This window comes from Sorex fumeus, unplaced genomic scaffold (genome assembly GCF_029834395.1).
Source record: "Sorex fumeus unplaced genomic scaffold, SorFum_2.1 ptg000122l, whole genome shotgun sequence".
Taxonomy (NCBI): domain Eukaryota; kingdom Metazoa; phylum Chordata; class Mammalia; order Eulipotyphla; family Soricidae; genus Sorex; species Sorex fumeus.
Window position 1 is genome coordinate 48537794 of NW_026606179.1, and position 24925 is coordinate 48562718.

Below are 24925 nucleotides of genomic sequence, written 5' to 3' on the forward strand. Positions count from 1 at the left end.
GCAGCCCCCCACTTCCAGGCAGGTCCCCCCGGTTGAGAGTGCGCCCAAGGGCCACAGCGCATCCTGGGGTCACCTGGGCCCGGGCTAACCGGACGGCCTCTCTACCTGAGCCTGGAAATGGGCTGGAGGCCCACGCAGGTGGGTGAGTGGAAGCCCTGGGCAGGAGCTGGGCCCAGACTCCCAGCACGGGGACCTGCTGCCGGGGACCGAGCATCCCGGGCCTGCGGGGTGAGGCCGAGGCAGCCGCCCACCCCAGGACGGCTCTGCAGCTCGGCCCTCACAAAGGAACAATAACAGGAAGCCATCCCGGGGGGAAGTGAGCGTGGCCAGCTGGAAAACCTGCAGGGGCGGCGGTCAGCTCCCTCCCAGCGGCCGGGTGGGGCTCCCCAAGGCTGCGGCCAGTCCAGCTCACAGATCCCCACGCTCAGCCAGACGGGACAGACAACGGAGCTCTCGGTCCTGCGCGGGTCCCCCACGGTGAGTGCAGCGTTCCCCAGGGTCTGCCCACTGGCCAGGAGTCCCCCCGAGGCCTCGCGTTGAGGCTGGCTGGCTCTCAGAGCAGAGCCGGGGGGCACCCAGGAGGCCTCCCAGGGCGGAGGGTGGGGGCGGAGAAGGGGTGTAGGCTCGGGTCTCCGGCACCAAGATCCTCTGGCTCAGAGTGACTTGAGGCCCAGGAAGGTCAGGCCTTGACCTGAGTCAGCCAACACGGTACTCCGGCCTCAGTGACCCCCACCTGAGGAGTGAACCCTGGGGCGGACAAACTCAAAGATGAACCCTGGGTGGGGGAAGTCATCCGAGCCAGGCATCGCTCTGCCCTCATGACTCCACTAACTCTAGGATGGGATCTTTGGAAGGGCAAGGCTCGGTTTCTGTCCCCCTGCTGGCCGCTGTCCCTACTTCCCAGAGGCTGTGGAACTTGAGGTCCCATCTAGGGTATCCGTCCTGGCCCCAAATACCCTTCCCCCCTCACCACTCAGAACCTGGAGGTCAGAACCTCACAACAGCCATGATTTTAGGGAAACCCACCCCCCACCATACACACACACCACCACCTCCCACCTATAAATGCCTTGCAGACAGGTCGGGTAAGAGCCCACTTATTAACAATCATCCCTGGGTATAAATGTCAGCTCTACTACTCACTTACTGTCTGGCTTAAATGGCTAACCATCTTCAAATCTCTAGAAGTTTGATGGGCCTGGGGAGGGAATGCTCTAGGCGGTAAGTCCAACCCTAGAAGCTTGGCTTATGGCTGGAGAGAGACTGAAAAGCTGTTCTCAGTTCTGTCTCCACAAATGTTGGAGGGGAAAAAAATCACCGGAGGCTCCCTGGGGGAGGAGTCCCAGAAGAGGCTGGAATTCAGGAGGAGAGTCCAACAAAGAGAACGACAGAGATGGTGCTTTCTTAGGCAGTGGGCCCTGACTGAGGAGGGACGCTCTTCGACAGGGACACTCACTCCACTCTCATTCCCAAGCCTGGGAATTTGCAGGGTCTTTTCCCACTTCTTAGTGGAGGCCAATGAGGCGGGGGGGGGGGGGGGAGGATTGGAGAAGTTAAACATGGGAGTGGGGGTATCCTGGATAGGGGATGGGAAAGGTATGTGCTGGGGGGTGGGAGTCTCACACAGGATCCTGTCCCCAAACCCAGGTCTTCCCATCTGTAAAATGGAGAAAGGGGCCCCTTGATGAGTCCCCTGGCCTGAGGGACAGCTCAGATTGGGGTCCTGGGACATCGGGGTGATTTACCTGCCCCCAGGGAGTGTGAATGTCCTAAGAGAGTAGATCCCTAAGGCAGTGCCCAAAGACAGGGGCATCCTGACAGGAGAGGGGGTTCCTGGGGCAGGGCCAGCTCTGACCGGGCCAGGGGGCAGTGGCGAGAGTTTGCAGAAAATGGACAGGCAGGAGCTCCTGGACTCAGCCAGATCTTTGCTCATCACCAGCTGTGGGGCTTCCCAGTGGGGCCCAAGTTCAGCTGTTTGCTGGCCCCCGCCTGGCGGGGGTTAGGGGCCAGAAGGCCCCCAAGCTGCCAAGGGCCCCCAAGCTGTAGAGCACCAGGCAGACCTGCCCATGTGGGCTTCCTGGAGGTGAGGGCCTGCTGAGTGGTGCCTGGCCTGGAAGGGGTTAAGTAGCCGCCCCACCATTGCAGCGAGCGATTGTGCCACTGAACAAGGGCCGGACATGGCCAGGAAGCCGAGGGGCCTCGCTTGGTCTCCCCGCCGGTGCATGACTCACCCCTGCCCTGCTGCTTTTGGACACAAGGGGGACACAGTGGACACCGGCTCAGGGAAAGTCTCGGCCCCCCCACAGTTTCAGTGCTCCTCAAGCAACACCCCTTTGGCAGATGGGGTGACTGAGGCCAAGTGAGGCGGGGTAGCCAGCGCCCGGCCACAGGGGCTATGAGGCAGGAGGAGGAGGGAAACCCACAGCCGCAACCCCACTCCAGAGCAGAGTGACAGCAGCGGGTGCCAGGATCAGCCCGAAGCCCTGTGTTTCCAGGGAAGGAACATTCTGGGAGAGAGGCAAGATCCCAGGACGTCAGGCCAGGGAGAGACTGCAGAGCTTCCCCAACTAGTTCCCTGCAGATCCAGGAGGGAGAAATCACAAAAGGCTTCGAGGAGGAGGAGGAGAAAGAAAAAGAGGAGGAGGAAAAGGAAGAAGAGGAGGAGGAGGAAGAGGAGGAAGAAAAGGAGGAAGAGGAGGAGGAAGAGGAGAAGGAAAAAGAGGAGGAAAAGGAAAAAGAGGAGAAGGAGGAGGAGGAGGAGGAAGAAGAGGAGGAAAAGGAGGAGGAGGAAAAGGAGGAAGAGGAGGAGGAAAAAGAGGAGGAGGAAAAAGAGGAGGAGGAGGACAAGGAGGAAGAGGAGGAGGAGGAAGAGAAGGAAAAGGAGAAAAAGGAGGAAGAGGAGGAAAAGGAGGAAGAGGAGGAAGAGGAGGAAAAGGAAGAGAAGGAAAAGGAGGAAAAGGAGGAAGAGGAGGAAAAGGAGGAAGAGTAGGAAGAGGAGGAAGAGTAGGAAGAGGAGGAAGAGGAGGAGGAGGAAGAGAAGGAAAAGGAGGAAAAGGAGGAAAAGGAGGAAGAGGAGGAGGCGAAAGTAGAGGAGGAAGAGAAGGAAGAGGAGGAAGAAAAGGAGGAGGAGAAGGTGGAGGGAGGAAGAGAATGAGAAAGAAGAGGAGGAGGAGTAAGAGGAGGAGGAGGATGCGACTGAGAGGATCCTGGGAGTGTGGGGAGCACACTCTAAATCTCATCCTTTTCTCCCTCTTGGGCAGGGTCTAGGTCCAAAATGTCCCTACAGTGACCCAGGCGGGAGCGTCAGATTCCGAGAGGAGGGGCCAGCGGGTCAGGCTAGCAGGCAGGGAGTGGGATTTCCCTCTGGAGAGGAACTGATGGGACAAGGGAGAGGGACGCAGGCCTGGGCAAAAGCAGGAAATGAGGTCAGGTGTGAGTCAGTCAGCAGAGCCTGAGCCCTCGGCCTGGGCACCGGCACCAGGCAGGAGGGTGTGGGTCAGGAGGTGTCCCTCACAGACTGAGCATTCGCTGTGCCCAGGGCTGTTCCCTCTCACCTCCTTTCTTCCCTGTGACCGGGAGGCAGATCCCGCTGCCCCCAATGCAGATCAGGGCCAGGGCTGCCTCTCAGGGCCCACAGCTCCGAGGCCAAATGGAGTGACGTTCATTCCAATGTCACCCCCCACCCCAGCTGCCTGGTGCCGCTGAGCAGGAACAAGCTGTTCCAGGTGTTTCAGAGAGGAAGAGAATAGGCAGCTTGGGGCTACGGCCAGGCTCGGGGAGGAAGTAAGGAAAGGCTGCAGAGGGTGGACACTCTCCTGGAAGCTCAGGAATAGACCGAAGGACCCTAGAGTCAGACACCCCAGCACAGACATGTTCCTGGTCACAAATTAGGTGCAGGGGATTGGGAGTTGACCTCAGGAGACTGCAGAACACCCCAGGACTGAGTCCTGGCTCAGTGGGAACGAGCTGTGATAGATTGGTGATGTCTGCATGGAGTGGCAATCCATGAGGTCTGTTTGCCAGTCGTCCCTCAGGAAGCCTCCTGCATGGCTCCCCGTGTGTGTTCACTGGGGACCCCTAAGAAAGATGAGCATGGAAGGCACAGCGTAGTACAGCGGTGTTTGCCTTGCACGCAGCCAGCCCGGGTTCTATCCCAAGCATCCCAAATGGTCCTCAAGCACCACCAGGAGTAATTACTGAATGCAGAGCAGGGAGTAACTCCAAGCATCACCCAGTGTGACCAAAAAAGCCAAATTGAAAAACAAGAAGGATAAGAGTCATTGCAGGATGAGAATCCTTATGTCAGTGTGCCTGGCCATAGGACAGGCATCGGAAGTATTCTGGGGACATGGAAGAACTTCTTTGAGTTGTACCCATGCCACAACTGCTTCTGGCCCCCAAGTTGCTATCATGCAGGTCTGAGTTTAATTATGGGCATGTGCGTGTGTGGGGGGGGGGGGTTGGGAAATGGGAACGAGCCCAGATTGAGGGGCCAAGCAGTGTGACAGGCTGCAGTGGACATGCTGGTACCTTAGGAAAGTCCTGAACCTTGGGAGATGGGCTGGTTCCAGAACCTTCAGGGTCAGGGATGCTCTGGCCAGCATGGAGGGATGGATGTGCTCTGGGCTGCAGAAAGAACTGGAGCGCCCCCCCCCCCCAGGGCAGACAGCAAGGAAGCACATTCAGGCCAAGGATATGGAGAATCCTAGAGGTAGGAGGGGCCCTGAGTGCTCCAAAAACATCTAAGGAACAGGGAGTGGCCCTGGCTCAGGAGACCCCAGCTGGCAGGAGGTGGAGCTCTAAGGGGGCAGGGAGCTGCAGGCAGAACCCCAAGAGGAGGAATCATGTGCCTGAGGAGAGGGAGAGGGGAGGTGTCAAATGAGCTGCGGGTCAAGGGGGAATCTCCCCACCCCAGCACAGCCCCCTCCCCGCCCCCAGCCTCACCCCTGTATGTTCCCATGCTAGTGGCTGCCAGGGCCCGGAGAGCAATGCTGGGGGGTTCAGGCAGGTGATTTGGGGATCCCAGGAGATGCTGAGGCATCGTTAGCTCTGACCTCTGTTCTAGACTGAGGGTCAAGGTGGAAGGGAGGGCGGCCGCCCACATAGGGAGCTGGCGCCGCAGCCTGCACTGGGCCTCTCCTCCCGCTGGCCCCTGACCAAGCCAGAGCCTGTCTGAGGCCGGGCTGGGACACAACGTCCCTCCTCTCTGGGCCTCTACCCTCTGAGCACCCCTCCACCCTCTGCTGCTGGACCTGTGTGCTGGTAGGGGACGGGGCATGCCCCAGTCCAGAGCAGAGGCTCTTCAGGAGCTGGCTGGGCTAATGCTGGGGTCAGGGCTGTGTGTGCATTTGTGAGTGCAAGTCTATATGGCCCAAATAGGTTATGGGTGTAGCCTGGACCTTCGGACTCCCCATCCCCGCCCCCCACTGGACCCGGGCCTGAACCCTGATATACAGGCCTGGACAGAGTTCCGGCCAGGCTGCCTCTGGGCGCCTCCCAGGCGTCCCTCACCCCTCAGCCCTCCCTCTGAGGCAGAAGCACAGAGTTGGGAAGATTCTGCCCCAGGAACAGGAGAGGCACGGGGACACAGGGAGGCACAGGACCCTCAGAGCGAGCTCCAACCCCAAGACCCATCCAGGGAAGCCCAGCTGTAGTAGAAGTGGTGCTTCCATCAGGGCAAAGGGCACCTCTCTGCAGGGTGCAGCCCGGCCTCACCCACACCGCAGGCCAGGAGACCTGGGGCTCCATCACGGCTGTGGAGCAGCTCACCTTGAGCCCTGGAAGGAACTCTAGGAAGGCCAGGGCTGGGACACGGGCCAGGGCAGGGGTCACTCTGCCTGTGAGTGCTCATGGCACTGCTGGGGCAACATTCAGACCCAGCAGGGAGTGACAGTCATAGCACCTGACCTCCTGGGGACAGTCCCTCCAGCCAGAGGTTAGCATGATGACTTGTAACTCTATCAACAGCCAGTTGGAGGATAGGTCATTCTCTCTGTCTCGGTCTCTTTGTCTCTCTGTCTCTCTCTGTCTCTGTCTCTCTGTCTCTGTATATGTGTGTGTGTCTCTCTCTCACACACACACACAACACACACACACACACACACACACACACACACACACACACACACACACACCACCGATGTGTCTAGGTGAAATGCAGGAGGCACTCTCAGAGGTAAAAAGTACCAAAGTCCAAACCCAGCTCACCCCTTGCTGCTGTGTGGCCTGAGATACTCTCTGTCCCTCTCTGAACTATGCCTGCAAAACAGGTTAGCAGCCCCACCCTTGCAGCCCACAAGGTTCAATCTGAATTTTTGTTGTCCTTGTTTGGGGGCCACACCCAGTTCTGCTCAGGGCTTACTCCGGGATGACTCTGGTGGTGCTCGGGAGACCATACGGGGTGCCAGATTGACAAGGCACAAGGCAAGTTCCCTACCCCCTGAACTACCTTCCCCAGGCTGTGAGGTTTAAATGCGACCAGTGGCACCCCGGAGGGGGTGTCCAGTCCATTTCTTACCCCACCTCCTGCCAGGTAAGAAAGAGTCAGAGGAAGCATCCGAGGAGATTCCTGCCCATTCGGAAACTTTGCCTCTGCCAGTGGGGTCAGCCAGGAGCCCTCCAGGCCCCAATTCAGTCCAGGTGGTTCATCTGTTCTTCAGGGGGCTGCGGTCAGCCTGGGGTCCTCTGCCTGCAGGCAGCCCTAGCAGCAGGAAAGTGGGATCTGATGGCTCCCATGGGAACTGGGGGGCTCCGGCTTCAAAGGCTTCCTAATGGGGTTTTGATGGAGCTGTGAGCTCGGAATGGCAGGAGCAGCAATGGGGGACATGGGGATCAGTAGTGGGGGACACAGGGATGAGCAATGGGGATGTGAGGCAGCAGTGGGGACACGGGGATCAGCATGGGGACAAGGGGATCAGAACACGGAATGCAGGGAGCAGCAATAGGGGGTGTTGGAGGCAGCAGTGGGGGATGCGGGATCATCAATGAGGGGTGCGGGGATCAGCCATGAATGGACAGGGCTTCCAGAGCTGCGGAGAGCCACACATTGGGAGTCATCGTGAAGGAAAGAGGCAGCAGAGGGCAGAGGAGGAGAAGGATGTGCCCCTGTTCTTGTCCACCTTCCCAGAGCTCCCTCTGGAACTTTCCTCAACCAGATCAACGGGAGCCAGAGTTAGGGCTCAGTCCACAGCCAGGCACCGGGCTGGGGTGGGGGGCTGGGCCCATCAGGGCATCCAGCAGGACACACTTGGCGGCCACTGCCACTTAATGAGGCCCAATCAGAACTCCTGGTTTCCTCTCTCCCCCGCCAAGGTGCTCACCCCCATGGTCTGGATCTCAGTAAGGACCCAGCTGCCCCCTAATGTTGAGCCACCCTCGATTCCTTGCCAGCCCTTGTCCCTTCATTACAGACACCAGCAAACTGCTCGCCACAGACCCGGGCCCAGCCTCCTGTCCAGTCCACCTGAGCCCCCATCACTGCTCCCTGGGATCTCCCACTTCCACTCCCCATCTGCTCGTCTGCTGCCTCACCTCCCTCCTGCTTGGAGTAAAGTTCTCTCCAGGCCACCCCTCATGACCCTACACACCCCATCCAGACCGTCAGCATCTGGAGAAAGCACACATTTCCTTTCATTTGATGGCCAAGGCTGGGAGTCGGAGTCTGATGGTACTGCCGGGGCTGAGCTCAGGGCTGCGTCCTCCTAGTAGAACCCATCTCCTGCCTTTACCAGCTGCCAGGGGCGCCTGGGGGCCTTGGCTATGGCCTGGCCACTCACCAACTTCCATTTGCACTGACATAGCTTCTTTGTTTCTGGTTCTGACTATCCTGCCTCAACTTTTACACTAGGCCACCCACGTTGCTAGGACCACCTTCCCACTTGAACTCCTAGAGGGAAGGTCCTTTCGTCCTGGGAGGGGAAGATACTTGGGTCCAGGGGGGGAGGATCTGGACATCTTTGGGGGCCACATTCAACCCACCACTCTGACCTGTCCCCAGCCCCCTGCTGCTCATTTCTGACTCAGGGCTCTGCTTTTAGTGCTTCAAACACATTCACTCTCACTCTCTCTACCCCAGGACCTTTGTACATGCTGGTCCCTTCGACCCAGAAGCCTCTGACTATCCCTACCATGTTGGTTCTAGCCTTACCTCTCTGAGACACCCCCCACACACATACACCTTGCCACCTCCCCTGGTGATTCCCTGAGGGCTCTGATCACCAGCTGAAGTTTGTCCTCCCATCCTTCTCTGCCTGACGCTCCCAGGGGCATCTCCGGTTCGTCCCCTCCACTGGAGCCCTGGCACCCAGCTCGGAGTGGAGCCTGCGATTCTGCTCAGCTGCGAGCTTGCTCTCCCAAGAACTCTCGCTCCCAGACCCTCGGTTTCACTTCCGCCTATTTTACTCTTTCATTCTGGAGTTCCCTCCTCCCCAGAGGAAGGGAACAAGCAGCAAGATTTGCAGCAGTTCCTTCCTAAGCAAGAAGGAAACGCGCCTGCAGGCCTGAGCCCAGTGAGGCTGGGGCAGGGGTCACGACGGCCGCCTCCCCGCGCCGGGCTGCTTCCTGGCAGCGATCCATCCCCCCAACCAACCCCCCCACCTCGCCTTTGTTCACCGCCTTCCCACTCTTCCTCCCGCTGGAATGGCTGCCTGGTCCACATCCCACCTCACGGGCACCAGGCCCTCATCTCCTCCCTCAGGACTGAGGCCCTGAAAGCCAGGCCTCCCCAAGGGGCCCCAACACCCTCGGCCTGCTCCAGTGCTCTGATCCACCTTAACCCGGGGCTCCACTTCCTCCTGCACCAGCCCTGGCGCCAGAGTCTCTGAGGAAATGTTACTTGAGTGTAAAAACCACCCGGGAAGGGCCCAGTCCAGCCCCCGTGCACCCCCACCCCGGGCCAGGAGGGGAAGGCTGGGAGGGATCTCCCCACCCCACATCTGCTGGGCCCTGTCCTCCAGGCAGAGGCCCGGCGTCCACTGCTCCCCACCCTCCTGCTTCCCACGGAAGATTCCAGAAGCCACAGGTCAGTGTCCCGGGACCCTGCCTGGCTGGGGGTGCATGGAGTCTGGGCTGAGTGGGCCCAGCCAGAGATAGAAGGAAGCAACCTTCTCTCCGAAACCGAGGGTGGACCAGGCCCCCTTCTCTGGCTGCCCCCAGTCCTGGGCCCCACCGAGGTGCCCCCTACCATGAGCAAAGGCCCCGGCAATCGCCCAGGGTTTTCTCTTGCCATCTTGAACTTCTCCACAACCTTGAAACCAAGTTCCTTGAATTTCCATCATGCCCCAAGGTCAGCCCTGTGAACACAATCTCTACACACACACGCACACAGACACACACACACACTACTCTGCCTTCCCACTCTTGGGTAGTGTCTAAATCGCCCCCTCTCAGTGAGTTTAGGGTGGGAGGGGTGGGCCCTGGTGTTCCCTCAGAGCCTTCTGGGGGCATCTCAGGCACTGGCTGATTGGGGTGTTGGGGGACAAGCGGGACTATGCAGGGAACATGTTTGTTCCCAGAAGCTTCAGTCCTACCCCAACAGCTGCCAGGACAAGCCAAAGCAGAGAACAGACACTTTGAGGCCAAACCTGGTGCTGTCCCGTCTCTGCTGTGCATTCTCGGGCCCCTTGAAACGTCTCTCAGTGTGCTGGGTCTCTCCTCAGCTTGGGGTTTACCCACCTCGAGGGCGGCCTGCAGGGCTGAATGGGATAATACATGCAACATGTGTCCAGAAACCAGTCAGGGCTCCATAAGTGTTGGCTGTCGATCCCCAGCACCCCAGGAGTGATCTCTGAGCACAGAGCCAGGAGTCAGCCCTGAGCACTGCTGGGTGGTGTGGCCCCAAGACAAATCCCACAAAATGCAGCATCTTGATAAAATGTTGGTTGTTTATTAAGAGAGATGTGCAGGGGTCAGGGCACTTGCCTCGACCGCTGCTGATCCTGATTTGATCCCCAGCATCACATATGTTCCCCTGGGCACTGCCAGAGTCGCTCTTGAGGGAATCAGGACTTGCCCCTGAGCTTCACCAAATTGGTCCAAATCCCTTCAAATAAAATAAACAAGTACTGGTTGTTGAGGTCAGTTTTCTAGGCTCTACCCTCATTTCCCTAATTTGTGCCCTCTTGAATACAACTTCTCTGTCCCTCAGTTTCTTCATATGCCAAGTGAGAGTTACCAGGGTGGCCATTGCAAAGGGCTTCGAGAGCTGTAGCAATATCACCCCATTCTCCAGGAAGCCCTCCACTCACCCTCCAGACTCCTCTGTCACCTGTGCCTGGTGCCACCCTCTCACAGGTGCCCCTCCTTTCCAGGCATCATTTCTAGGCCCATATTCTCCTGCTCAGATTGGCATGCCCTAGGATGGGTCAGGGTCGGGCTCTGTGGGCCCCATGAAGACTCAGGGGCAGAGGGAACAGAAAAGAGTGCTCACATCCCTGAGGGTGGCTCTGACCCCCACACAGTGAGCCCCCAGCCCTAACGGGGCCACTCCTCTCTCCCCAGATCTGTGCCTCCCAGAAGATGCAGTTGCTCCTCCTGCTGCTCATGGCAGGGGGCGCCTGCCTGAGCTTGCTGGCTGCAGTTACAGCAGGGGGCAGCTCCACCAATCTGGACACCCCCAGCCTGGAGCCCATCCACCGGCGCCAGAAGCGAGATTGGATTTGGAACCAGATGCACATTGACGAAGAGAAGAACTCCTCCCTGCCCCATTACGTGGGCAAGGTAAGAGCCGGGCCTGGGGGGATGAGAAAGACAGAGACAGGTAGGGTGGTGATGGGAACAGTGGGTGGTCATCAAGAGGGAGGTGGCAGGAGGGGGCAGAGAGGGGAGTGGCAGCTGTGCTAGTGGAGTGGGACTCCAGCAATGACAAAGGAGGAAGGAGCCATGGCTGTGACAATGCAGGGGCAAGAGGTGGTGTGAAAGGGGACGTGGCTGTAGTATGTCTGATGGGGAGATTGGCGTGGCTGAAGAGAATGGTGGTAGGGATGCTAATGGGGTGGTCATGGGGATGCTGGTGAAGGACCGGCAGTTCTGGTGGTGGGGATGACACTGGTGGAAATGGCGGAGATGGTGGTTATGATGATGCAGACTGGTGCTGGGGTGGGGAGGATTGCGATGGCGAGGATGGTGAAGGGGAAGGTGGTGATGGTGGAGGTGATAGTCATGGTGGTAGTGATGGAGATGATGGAGGTGATGATGATGGTAATGATGATGGAGGTGATGGTCATGGTGATAGTGACAGTGCTGATGGAGGTGATGGTCATGGTCCTGGTGATGATGGTGGAGGTGATGGTCATGGTCCTGGTGGTGGTGATGGTGAGTGAAGGTGATGGTCATGGTCATGGTGGTGGTAATGTTCATGGTAATGGTCATGATGGAGGTGATTGTCATGGTGATGGTCATGATGGAGGTGATGGTCATGGTGAAGGTGATGGTTATGGAGATGGTCATGGTATTGGTATTGGTGATGATGTTCTAGGGATGGGAAAGGTGGTTGTGCTGGGGAGCATGGAGATGACAAGTTATCACAATGGTGGACATGCTGGTGTGGTTCATTTCCTGCCAGATTTTGGTCTGTCCAGTAAATGTCCTTGCAGAAGGGCCACCTGGTATCCAGACTGGTTTCACATCCAGTCTCGGGGTTCAGGCTTAAAGCAGAACCAGCCACAGCTGCCACTCACGGTTTCCTTCTGAGCAATCTGGAAATCTGAGCAATCAGCTTCCTACAGAATCATGCTGGTCACACAGTTCACCATATAGACCAGAGTTTGCCAACCCTGATCTAGCCATTGAAATTCCTATGAGCCTTTTTTCTCCCAGACATTTTCCCTATGTTCCCTGTCACCCTACACAGCAACCCAGATTTAGGATGCCCACAAGGTGCCGGCAGGATTGGGCCTTTCAGGGAAATCTCTAAGGCTCTAACTCTTCAGTTTTCAAACTCATCCCAAGACCCTAGGGGTTGACTCAGTGTCTAAAGGTGCTTGCAGTGTGAGCATGAGGTCATGAGTTTGATCCCTGGTGTTCCTCACGCGTGCTGAATGCACTCCCAGCAACTCTACAGAGATTTAAAACTACTCCAAATGGCTACTGTCTTGTAGAGTCAAAGTGATATTGATATCAAAACCATGGTTTTCATTCAAAGGGAAAAGGTCTCAGGGAGGAATTTTGCACACAATCTCATATAGGTGGATTAGAGGTTTCAGGAGTTCTCAGGAAGAGGAAACATTTCTCCCAAGTACTTTAGGATTTCATTTTAAAAATCTCTTAGAATCAAAAACATGGTCAGCTACAAGAAAGAACAGATCAACGTGCTGTGAAGGAATTTGGAACCAATCAGAAGGCACAGAAAGTGCTGGGAAGGTAACAGTGGACAAAGACAGACATGATCCCCACCCTCAGGGCCCCTGTGATCTATAATAAGGACCACTGGAAATGACCCACCAAGTGTTTTATAAATAAAGTTTTATTGGAAGAGAGCCATGCCCATACCCTTCCAACTGGCAGGGCAGCATTCCAGCTCCAGAGGCAGAGCCGAATAGCTATAACAAAAGACCACACATGACCCAGGAAATTGAACATACTTCCTCCCTGGTCCTGTACACAGTCTGCCCACCCTGGTCAGCAGAATCAGACAAAGAATTCACAGGCGATGGTGCTGGGGGAGACCGGTGGCTTAAAGCAGAATTTCTCAACAGGGAGCCATACCTCCCCCCACCACACCATGAGCCTTAGGATAATCCAAGGGGACCACAAGTGAAAACTGCATAAGGGGGGTGGGGTGGGCATGGTATGTGAAAAGGGGGTCAACCAGGCAGGGAGGTTAGAGGAAGGAAGGTGGAAAGGGGGCTGTGCTCAGGGAAAGGTTGAGAAACAGTGGAGCAGAGCAATGGGGTGTGAGGGGGTCCTGACTGGCCTGGGTACCCAAAATTCCACTACATGGAGGACTTCCCCCTCAGAAACCCATGCAGCCCCTGCCCTCGACCCCCAAAGGGTTGGGAACTACCACTGCTCCAATGGGGTCCTAGAAGGAGGGATGGCGTTTGCGCGGAGTCCCTCAGCAAAGCAGTGAGAGCAAGACAGAGGCCAGCCATGGGGGCCTGAGGAAAGGTCAGGGGGCTTGAGTTCTGGCAAACTTCAAGGTGAGCTCTGAGTCACAGACCAAAATGCCATTGGCCTACCTCTGTCCTGCCCAAACCGGCCATGAATCAGCCTCTGGAGAGAGGTTAACGCCAGGGAAGTTTGTGGGGTGAGTCAAGGAGAGTCAGCAGAACATGGGGGCCAGTGGTCCCCCCACGACCTTAACAGAACAGCCTCGGGTGAGGGCTTGGACTGGCCCAGAGCCACCGGAAATGTGTCAAGCTCAGCTGCCAGCCGGCTGGAGTGGAGGGGTCCCCTGTGGTCCCCACCATGGGAAGCAGCAAGAGGGCCCGGAAGAGCAAGCATAGGCTCCCCCATTACCTCCTGGCTCCCGAAGACGTCATGCAGGGGAAGGAAGTCTCTGTTTATCAAGGCCCAAGCCCAGCACCTTTGTTTATAGATTGGATGACGAAGGGGAGGGGCTGCCTGGGAATCTTCTGAACCCACGGCACAGGTCGGCACAGGGAGGGGGCTTTAAGAAACAGGACAGTCCCCCAAATCCCATCAGCTCGGCCTAATCACGAGGAAAAACGAGGGTTTCCGGGCGGGGGGCTCCAACGACACAGCCAACACAGCCGTCAGTTTCCAGAGAATGGCATCTGGCCAGGCGCAAAGAAACTCAATGGCTAGGGGCTGGAGTGATAGCACAGCAGGTAGGGCATTTGCCTTGCACACAGCTGACCCGATTTGATTCCCAGCATCTAGTATGGTCCCCTAAGCACCGCGAGGAGTAATTCGTGTGCATTGCCAGGTGTGAGCCAAAAAGTGAAAAAAGAAAGAAAGAGAGAAAGAAACTCAGTGGCTAGAGCAGGTGGTCATGGGAATTGGAGGGATTCTGGGGGACCCCAGAACAGGGAAAGGGCATTAGGTGAAACCCGAGGGAAATGGGTGGCCAATCAGAGTGTGAATGAAACTGCCCCGATGTTCTGCTAAGCACACAGAGGTCACTGGAATGAGTGGGTGAGGCCTCGGGGAGCTGCATCTTCTACTCTTTCTAGAAGTCTCTGTCCTGTCACTGTCCTCCCATTGTTCATTGATTTGCTCGAGTGGGCCCAGTAACATCTCCATTGTGAGACTTGTTGTTACTGTGTTTGGCCTATCAGATAAGTCACGGGTAGCTTGCCAGGCTCTCCGATGGGCTGAGGAATTGAACTCGGGGCAAATTTTTCCATAGAAGAAACATGTGAGGGCCAGAGGAACTTATATTGAAGTGAATCTCCTGCCCCTCACTCCCCCTGCACCATCCACCGCCCCCCACACACACACACCCAGACACAGGCTGGGACACCCTCCCCACACCCACCACGCTTACAGTGCCTGAGACTCCCTCCTCTCAGATATGCAAAAAGCAGCACCCCAACTTCGGTCCTGCCTCTCTGCTGTCCATGTGTCCGGGTCACCGTGCCCGGCCATGGAGCACCGGCTTCCCAACAACACCTCAAAGTCCTGCTCCTCCTCTAGCGTCCTCCCCGCTCTCCAAGCTTGGGGGCTCGTCCCACCCCGTCTCCACGTTCTCTCCTTCAACCTCTCTTGTAGCCTCTGTTCTGGATTCTCACCTCACCAAACCTCAGCATTCATTCTCTCTCTCACCTCCCTTCTCCCCTTCCCTGTCTCTCTCCCTCTCTCCTCTTCTTTCTCTCTCCCCTCACTCCCTCGCCCCGATTTTCTCCACTTTCTAATGCATCCGCACCAACTCCCTTCACTCCAGGCTCTTGCTCCACTGTCCCTTGCTCAGAGTCCCTGAGGCTTCGAACCCTGACAAGAAGAGCCGCAGTATGCAATCCGCCCCCCATGTCTGTAGACCTGCAGCTTAGACATGTTTCCACTGAGGTTCAATTTGAGCACCTGACCATCTTAGAAAGGACCAAATCACATGAGCAAAACATGGTTATGTTCCCCAGGCTCCATACACAACACGACAGTCTCTAGAAGGCTACGAGTGCAGCGCTCACCCTCACACCCTTCCAACAGCCTTGGACACTGGGAACTGGCAGGATTAAGGGCCGGAATTTAGCAAGTCATCACACATAGATGAGGTCCCCATCTTGTCCTTGGGATGCTAAAAATTGTGTGGAATCACGGGGGTCAGGAGAAAGAGCTGCACACTGTGCTCAAACCCCGCACTCCACAATAGTCTGAACACTGCTGGGTGCAGGCCTGGTGCTCTCCATCAGGCAGGGTCCGAGCAGCTCATATTGAAACAGGGATCAACCTCGAGCTGTCCTAAGTGACCCCCAGATCCTCTGAAAATAGCTTGTGAGGCAAAAAATAAAAATAAAATCACATCAGGGATGGAGCAATAATACAGCACTAAGGGCGTTTGCCTTGCACGTGACCGACCTGAGTTCAATCCCCAGCATTCTATATGGTCCCTCCCAAGCACACCAGGAGTAATCGCTGAGTGCAGAATCAGAAGCAACCCTTGAGCACCTCAGGGTGTGGCCCAAAAAAAAGAAGCACAAAGAAACAACAACAAAAAAACCCACAATGTCATATTTAGGATAGCTGGCCTGTACCCGACATGCATGCAGAGGAATACACATATATGCACACACATGAGCATACATATGCATGTGTGTGCAGACGTGTGTCCCACACAAAGCCCTCCTGGTCTCTCCTCTCTTAGATCAAGTCAAGTGTGAATCGCAAGAATGCCAAGTATGTGCTCAGGGGTGAGGCCGCTGACAAGGTCTTCAAGGTGGATGCGAACACAGGCGACGTGTATGCCTTTGAGAGGTTGGACCGAGAGAAAGTGTCTGAGTACCACCTCACCGCCCTGATAGTGGACAAGGACACCAACAAGAACCTAGAGTCACCCTCCAGTTTCACCATCAAGGTTCACGACATCAACGACAACTGGCCAGTGTTCACACGCCAAGTGTTCAATGCCTCGGTGCCCGAGATGTCAGCTGTGGGTGCGTGCCCCCAAGCAGCCTCAGTCGTGAGGCACCCCACCCACCCACCCACAACTTCTCTGCTGGGGCCAGAATTGAGAATTGGGGGAAAGACTCCTAAGGCCTTTCCTGTCACTTTATCTTTTTTTTTGCTTTTTGGGTCACACCTGGTGTTGCACAGGGGTTACTCCTGGCTCTGCACTCAGGAATTACTCCTGGCGGTGCTCAGGGGACCATATGGGATGCTGGGAATCGAAACTGGGTTGGCCGCGTGCAAGGCAAACACCCTACCCGCTGTGCTATTGCTCCAGCCCCTCTTCCTGTCACTTTAGATGGTTTGTTAGAGACTCTGGTCTCTGGAGCATGGGTTAGGGCATTTGCCTTGCATGCAGCCAACCTGGGTTCGATCCCAGCATCCCATATGGTCCTTCCTGCACCACCAGGAGTAATTCCTGAATGCAGAGCCAGAAGTAACTCCTGAGCATCACTGGACATGACTCAAAAAGCTCAAAAATTAAAAAAGAAATTTTGCATCTCGGCTCTGAGAGAATCCCAGCCTGAGCTCAGCCTGAGTCACAGACCTTAGAGCCGGACTGACCCCAACCCTGGACAAAGGCTGAGGGGGCCTGACTCCTGACCTCCCAGGGAGCCAGCACAGTGGAGACCCAGTAGAGACTCTTCTCTGGTTCTTCTTTCACACACACTGGCGTGTGTGGCCCCTATTGAAAATAACTTGGATGGAACCCTCCCCAGCTCTGGCTCTCGGGACGGGCCCCCAAGCATGGAGTATGCAGCCAGCATGCCCGCTTTGCCGCCAGGGTGAGGAACGTCCTGACTAGGGTCGGAGCAGGAGAGGGGCCAGGCCATCACCCACAAGTGCCACCAGCCAGACCTCAGTCTCCTTTGATTCTCTCCTACCATCCAGAAGGTGCCAGATCAGTTCCTCCCTTGCCTCTCCTCCCAGGCTCCCTGGGACCAGAGCTTCCTGCTGAGAAAGGGGGACCTGGAGCAAATAGGGAAGAGCTAGACCCAAGCTCCAGGGGCCCCTTTGACTCCAACCTCCCCTGCAAGGGAGGAACAGCAGCCTTGCCTCTCGGCCTTGCCTGTGCTCCCCACTCCTCATAGAGACCCCTACATACACACACACACACACACACACGCTCTTGAGAAAGGTCTCTGCCCAGACCCCCATCTGCCCTGGGGTGGGACTGGGACAGGGGCTGGGCTTCACATGGCAGCACCCCTGGCTTCTCCACAGGGACCTCAGTGATCCGTGTGACCGCAACGGACGCCGATGATCCCACGGTGGGGGATCATGCGTCCGTCATGTACCAGGTTCTCAAAGGAGAAGAATACTTTGCCATCGACAACAGCGGTATGTGACACGGCTCCATGGCCACCTGGGCTGGAAGGAAGGGGACATTCCCAGGGCAGGGGCCAAAGATAGGCGACCTCACCCTGAATCACAGTGCCCTGGGCTGGTGGCCATCCCACACAAGTGGCTGCAGATGACAGAGGAACTAAGACCTTGAGGGAACAGCATCAGAACCCCAACGGGAAAGGAAGAATGCAGCCGGCATGTCAAGGAAGGGGCGCAGGCAGGGAGGGTTCCTGGTCCAGCTCTGCACCCGCACCCTCTGGAGATCCTGGCCAATGCCAACCAGCCTCAGCCTGAGACCGGGGAGGCAGAGGGCCCCAGAGACAGCACAGGCTGTCTGTGGGGCCCTCACCAAGCACATGGCTGACCCAGATTGGTGCCTAGCACCACATATGATCCTATAAGCATTGCAGGAGCAGCCCCTGAGTACAGTGCTGGGAGTAACGCCCAGGCCCCATGGGCCTGGTATGAGCTGTGATGTCTGAATTAGCACAGGTCTCGAGGGAGCAGGCCCATGGCAGGGATCCTTTGATGAGACTTTAAAACCTGCATAGGGGCCAGAGACAATGGTAGGGCAAATGCAAGGGGCCCTGAGCTCAACATATTGGCACCATCTGCCTTTCCCCCACTCCCCGCCACTGCGCACAAGCAGGTGTAGACCTAAGGACTCCTGAGCACTGTCTGGCCTGAGCATGAAACCATCAGAGCCGCCATGCATGCTGGTGGCAGTGACCCTGGGATTCCTCTGACAGGAGCACCACTCTGCACAGCCCCTGTGGAAAATAACTGACGAAACACTAAGAGCTGCATCTCAGGAGCCAACAGGCGATTCTAGCTGGTCAGAGCAGGGCACATTGTCCTCCAGACTGGGAGGCACTCAGTAGACCCAGCTGCACCCCAGGATGCACCAAGGCAGGTGTCCTCAGGTCCCCAGCCCTGGCCACTCTGAGCCCAGCAGCGCTCCAGCTCCTCCCCAGAACAAGGCACCGGAGACTTTTCCTGGCCCCAGCTCTTAGGGCTGGCCCCAGCCCCTCTACATCAGGATCCTGGGGCAGCTTTAAGTTGGTGTGTCAGGGCTCAACTGGGCTGAGTTTCCTAAGACTCAACCCCTGATGGGCTCCTTTTGCAGGACTCATTTTCACGACCACCAAAAACTTGGACCGAGAGGAGAAGGCCCGATACGAGGTGGTGGTGGAAGCCCGGGATGCCCACGGTCTCCGGGGGGAGTCGGGCACGGCCACCGTGGTGATCACATTGAAGGACATCAATGACAACTTCCCCATCTTCACCCAGAGTAAGCTCCCCACGGGTCATGGGGGTCTGGGGGCACTGGGTGTGGGGAGGGGAGCTGTCCTCTCCCTTTAACATTCTTGAGGTCACCTACCTGTACCCCCATCGTGTCCCCTCCAGGCCCGGGGAAGCAGCACTCCCTGCTGTGTGCCCCCATGACCAGAGAGGGTGCATCTCCACGTACCCCAAAGTTCCACGGACTCAGGAGAGTACCCCTGAGCGAGGGTGGGGCATAGCAAAGCTCCAGGCACCCCACCCTCACCCTATGGATGTCTGACAACATTGGGGGTGGCACCACCAGTGTTGGGTTTCTGCACCCACTTTCCCTGTGGGGTGGGCTGCTAGCTTCTGGAGGCTGCACATGTCATTCCTGGAACCCACTGTGCCAAGGTGCCTGGCAGGACAGGAATGACGGCTCAAAGGACTGGGGTGCATGCTTGGCAGTGGGACCCCAGGGTCCATCTCTGGCTCTGCCTGGTCCCCTGAGCACTGCTGGACATGCTCCCCACTTCAAAGAATGCCTGATTTACAGGAAGTGCCCAGCTAGAGAGCTGGGGGACAGAAAGAACAGAGCCTCTTTGCCATGGGACCCCAAATTCCAGACAATATCACTCTATCACTATTATTTCCTGTTCCCGAGTGTATTCGGATCATAGGAGACATAGGCCTGGTCTGTCTTACTAACCCCTGTTCTTGGGTCCCCCCCACCCTGGCATCAGGCAAGTACACCTTCACCGTGCCCGAAGACATCCGTGTGGGCAGCTCCCTAGGCTCCCTGTTCGTGGAGGACCCCGACGAACCCCAGAACCGGATGACCAAGTATAGCATCGTGCAGGGCGAGTACAGGGACACCTTCACCATCGAGACAGACTCCAGCCGCAACGAGGGCATCATCAAGCCCATGAAGGTGTGGGGGTTAGCGGGGAAGGCCCCAGACAGGGTGCTGGGGCTCCAACACCCCGGTTATACCCGGGGGGCAGGTCCTGGGTGACAGCCCATTAGAGATGCATGTTCTGAGGGTGCTGAGACAGTGATGGAGCTGGGGGTCCTGGAGATGGGAAAGGGGAGCCAGGGAAGAAAAGCAGAGGACCTTCGACAAGGGGATCCCTGGGCAAATGCAGAGGCAAGAGTTAGGGAGTAAGGAGATCCTTGGGGAGGTGACCCCAAGAATCTGAGGAGCAGAGAGGGGAGGAAAGGGTCCTGAGTGAGCAGGAAGACAGTGCAGAGTGGGACAACCTCAGGGCCAGTGAGGATTGAGGCTCAGAGACACAGCACTGAGGCTGTAGGATGGAACTGTTAGAGGCAGGTAAGGAGAGAGAGTCCCAAGAATGTGGGGTGCCAGCAGCTTCTGCCCCTTGAATCAGGGGGTGGCAGCTTCTGCAAGTGCACTGGGAATCCTGGACAGAATACCCCAGAATCCTGTGCCCAGCCTGACCTCCCTTCAGGTCCCTCTCCCCAGTGTCCAGGGGAACCAAGACATTTGTCACAGTGCCAGGGAAGAGGGTGCATGTGGTGCTGCTGCCCGAACAGCGTAAGGGGCAAGGTACTATGTGGGCAAGATGGGGGCAGCATCAGAACGAAGGCTGGAGGAAAAACCTCATCCTCTAGAGTGGCAGATAGGACCACTAGTCTAGGATACCCCGAGAGTAGGACTGTGACAAAGCCATTATGTGTCCCCAAATACTTGGGACAGAGCCAGATGCAGAGCCAGGGATAGGTGGGCAGCCCTGAATGTTCACAGAGATGGGCAGCCATGCCCAGTGCTTTTCTCCTTTTTGACCTTGGAAATCGGTTTCTCTGGGTCGCGAATGGCTCACCTGAGCGCAGGTGTTCTCCCAGTCCTGGCCTGCAGGGGGCAGTGCAGGCCCGGCCTCACCTCGGGTGCCCTTCGCCTCGTTTCCCCCCTGCCACAGCCCCTGGACTATGAGCGCATCCGACAGTACAGCTTCACCATCGAGGCCACGGACCCCACCATCAACCTCCGCTACCTCAGCAGCAACCCCACCAAAAACATCGCCCGCGTCATCATCAGCGTCACCGACGTGGACGAGCCCCCCGTCTTCCAGCAGCCCTTCTACCACTTTCAGCTTCCGGAGAACAAGAAGAAGCCTCTGGTGGGCTCTGTGCTGGCCGTAGACCCCGATGCTGCGCAGCTGAACATTGGGTAAGCGGGAAAGGGCCAGGGGGCAGAGGACCGGGTGGTCAGTACTAGACCGGTGGACAGAGTGGTCCTGCTGGTCTGAGACCGGGGCTTGGGAATCTGGATTGCCTGCGCGTGGGAATTGGTCTTCTTCCGTCCACTCTGTGCTTTGACCCTCTTCCTCTTCTGTTTCCCGGGTGTTTCCAGGACGGGCTCCTTCTCCTTGTCCTCATCCTCCTCGGTCATTCTCTTGGCCTTCAGAGGAACAGCTTTACAGGCACTTTGTTTGCTTGGTTGGTTTGGGGGCCATATCCAGCAATGCTCAGGGGTTACTCCTAGCTCTGCACTCAGGAATTACTCCTGGTGGTGCTCAGGGGACCAGCAGGGATGCTGAGGATTGAACCGAGTCAGCTACATGGCAAGCTCCTTACCTGTTGTACTCTATCTCTGGACCCTATTTTCTTTGTTTTGGGGCCACACCTGGTGGTGCATAGGACTAACTCCAGGGGCCATCTGACCACATGGGGTTGGCCGTGTGCAAGGCAAGTACCCTGGCAACAGTGCAACTTAACAGCTGTCCTCTCTGAGCACTCCAGAATTACTTTTCTGACAGCTCCTTTCAGCTTCTTTGTCTAGACCCAAAATTCAAAATATTGCATATTCATAAATATTATTTTTTTCACCGTATCACTGTCATCCCATTGTTCGTCGATTTACTGTGGTGGGTGCCAGTAACGTCTTTATTCCTCCCAGACCTGAGATTTTTAGTAGACTCTTCTTACTCATCTTTCCCCAATGACTGGAGGCACTTTCAGGGTCAGGGGAATGAGACCTGTTATCATTACTGGTTTTGACGTATCGAATATGCCATGGGGAGCTTGCCAGGCTCTGCCGTGCAGGTGGGATACTCTCGGTAGCTTGCCGGGCTCTCCGAGAGGCATATATTTATATTTCTATGATTTGTTGCCTACTGTCTGAACCCCATCAAATATGGTGTGGTAATTATGGAAAATGGGTAGAAAGTATCTTATGAAAGTGGAAAGTGGCCTGGAGCTTGGCGGTGGTTGGGTAGTGGAGGTCAGCTACCAAGGCTGAGTCCCTTGGGACAGGGAGGGCTCTCACCCATCCCACTCTGGGGTGCACCGAGTGAAAACAACCTGGCGCAGAATCCGGATGATTCTTTAATGCCTGATATTGAGGGCTAAGCGATAAGACTGTAGGTAGGGTGTTTGCCTTGCACACAACCTGGATTCTGTTTGTCTCAAGGCTCCTTGTATGGGACCCCAAGTCACACCAATAAGCCCAGAGCACTGCCAGGTCTGGCCCCCAAAATAAATAAATAAATAAATAAATAAATAGAGATAAAATATGCCTTCAATCAATGACATCTTTTGATCTGCAGTTATAGGCTTCTTTCAGATCAGGGAAGTTTTCCTTCATTACATCTTTTGCTATGTCTTCTGATCTCTTTGTTTTGTAGTTTTCCTCTGTAGAAGTAAATGTCTACATTGCAGAACACATTTTTAAATGTTTAATTTGTTAAATGTTTTAATGTTTACTATTACTAAAAATATCATATGATACTATGTTTATTTTTTCTTCTCAGCTCTTTATATTCTTTTACTTGATTTCTGGAAAACCTTTCCAGATTATTTGGTCACAAAATGAATTTCCTCTCCGTCACTTCTTACCTCTTCCCAAAGGGGCTGTCTCTGCACCCATCTGGATAACAGCTCAGGGTCAGGGGGTGAGGCAAGGACCAAGATTCATGGGCCTCACCGTGTCCTGGTGAGGCGACTTAATACCTGTAAGCACCATGGAAACCACCAATCTCTCTCCCCTCTGGACAGATACTCCATCCGCAAGAACAGTGACAAGGGCCAGTTCTTCCGAATAAGCAAGCAAGGGAACATTTACAATGAGAAAGAACTGGACAGAGAAATGTACCCTTGGTACAACCTGACTGTGGAGGCCAAAGAACTGGATTCCCGTGGTGAGTAGCCCAAGGGCCAGGGTCATGGCTTGTCTCCTTCTCTCTCAGGTGCAGAGCCTGACACTGGGGGTGTCTCTGTCTGGAGGTGGGAGCCAAAATTCTACTCCCCTAATAAGGTCTGAGGTGACAGAGGCTGTGGGTCTAGCCACCCCCTGGTGATACAGGGTCCAAAGCACACCAGGCATGTGCAGCTTTGGCAGAAGCCTTTAGTAGCCCCAGTTGGCTGAGTGTCACTGGGAGTGGCCTCCAGGCTCCTTAAGCATTGTTTGGGAGCCCTTAAAGTATAAAAATAAATTACAATACAAAATGAAAAACACAGCAAAGGAAAAGAAAACCATACCCCTATAACCCCACTGTACAGAGATAATTACTATTAGCACTTCATTTTTTAATTTAATATTTTTTAGGGAGTGCGGGCCACATCTGGTGGTACTAAGGACTCTGCAATCAGCTATCACTCCTGGCAGAGCTCAGTCTTTTTTAATACATATTTTATACACGTGAGATCATAATATTTATGTCAAAGTCATATTCAGCATTTTTATTTATCCTAATTCCAGAATCATTTTTGTTGTGCCAAAGTGTCTTTTTTAAACTGTGTTAAAATTTTAGTATAGGGCAGGAGACAGGTCAGTGGGCTTTGCATGTGGGAGGCCCCATCCAGTCCTGACACCATGATTTCTTGAGCACCATGCCTAAGTACCCCAAAACACCAGCAGGTGTACTCCTGCCACAAAAAGCAAACAAATGAACAAAAATAACCTCCTCAAATTTACAAAGGCACACTCTAAATGGCCACATCATGTCTTTTTCTAAAGTGGCATAATTTATTAATCCCAATTTTCCTTAGGTTGTTTTTCCTTAAAATTGCTTTTCAATTAGTTGAATATTGTATCTATTTAAAAGTAATTACTTAAAAGTTACTAAATTATTCAGTAATCAAAATGCTGGATTAAATTAATTTAAACTTCTGATTCGCTTAGGCTGTTTACTTTTTTGATTCTGGCAAATAGTTCTTTAGTAAACATTCTTGTGCATGAAGTTTTATCTCTTTTCTCTTCCCCTCCTTTCACCCATCCCCAGAGGTGCAGAATCCCCTATCCAAAGGACCCTCCCAGCCCTATGCCCCTACCTTCTGCTCAGGTGGTGACCAACCTTTCCCCCTACAGGGACCCCCACAGGCAAAGAATCCATTGTGCAGGTCCATATTGAAGTTTTGGATGAGAACGACAATGCCCCTGAGTTTGCCCAGCCCTATGAGCCCAAAGTGTGCGAGAACTCCGAGAGAGGCAAGGTGAGTCTGGGTCAGGGGAAAGGGCAAGGCAGTACCACACATCCCAGAGTCAGCATCTGAAGATCAGCATCTCCTGACCACAGCTGGAGGTCCACTTCGCTTCAGGTATCCTGCACGACATTCTGAGGAAGAACCATTCTCCCCATTTTACAGATGGAGAAACTGAGGGTCAGAAAAACCATGGGGCATGTCAATTGGCAAGGAAGGGGATGGTAGGAAGAGGGGCTTTGGGAGGATCGTTTAAGTTAATGCTGTAGGTGAAAAGCCGCCAGGGTCAGGTCGTGGAGTCCGGGTTTCTGCTACTGACCATTGCCAATCTTCCACACTCCAGCTGGTGGTGCGGATCTCAGCTATCGATAAAGACATTACCCCACGGGATGTGAAGTTCCGGTTCTCCCTGAGCACTGAGGACAGCAACTTCACCCTCACAGATAACCGCGGTGAGGATTATCCATCAGTCAGCCTGGCTCTTGTGGTGTGGCCGGGGGGCGGGGTGGGGGGGTGTGAAGGGGAGGGCAATGAAATGGGGGCTGCTTGTCCCTAGGATTTTCCAGTCAAACTCATAAACCAGAGCCCCTGACCAAACTGCCAGATCCCCACTGCCTGCCAATCACCCCAAGATGCTCGGGTCAGGGAGGAGAGATGCTTGGGTCATTGGAGAGTACAGTCAGCTGCCTACACAACTTCACAAAGGGCACCTTCCCACTCCTGATCTCTGCTCAGCACAGATGATCCCGTGTCCTGGCACTTTAAGTCACTCCCAAAGAACCAAAACTGGAAATGCAAAATTCAGAGTTCCCAG

At 55.4% G+C, this 24925-nt stretch overlaps 1 protein-coding gene across 2 annotated transcripts in view; it reads left to right on the forward strand.

Annotated features, from left to right (window-relative positions):
- The first annotated feature begins 417 nt into the window (after positions 1 to 417).
- Positions 418 to 24925, forward strand: part of CDH5 (cadherin 5) — a 32899-nt gene continuing 8391 nt past the window's right edge. The window contains exons 1-10 of one of the 2 annotated variants that reach the window (XM_056136827.1): positions 418 to 477; positions 10498 to 10716; positions 15761 to 16049; positions 17287 to 17403; positions 18536 to 18700; positions 19416 to 19603; positions 20610 to 20860; positions 22687 to 22829; positions 23999 to 24123; positions 24455 to 24563. In XM_056136827.1, the coding sequence (XP_055992802.1) occupies positions 10516 to 10716; positions 15761 to 16049; positions 17287 to 17403; positions 18536 to 18700; positions 19416 to 19603; positions 20610 to 20860; positions 22687 to 22829; positions 23999 to 24123; positions 24455 to 24563 (1588 nt within the window). In that variant the 5' untranslated portion in view covers positions 418 to 477; positions 10498 to 10515. Of the gene's footprint in view, positions 478 to 8947; positions 9020 to 10497; positions 10717 to 15760; positions 16050 to 17286; positions 17404 to 18535; positions 18701 to 19415; positions 19604 to 20609; positions 20861 to 22686; positions 22830 to 23998; positions 24124 to 24454; positions 24564 to 24925 lie in introns of those variants that run through there. The other variant, XM_056136828.1, reaches the window with a different exon arrangement.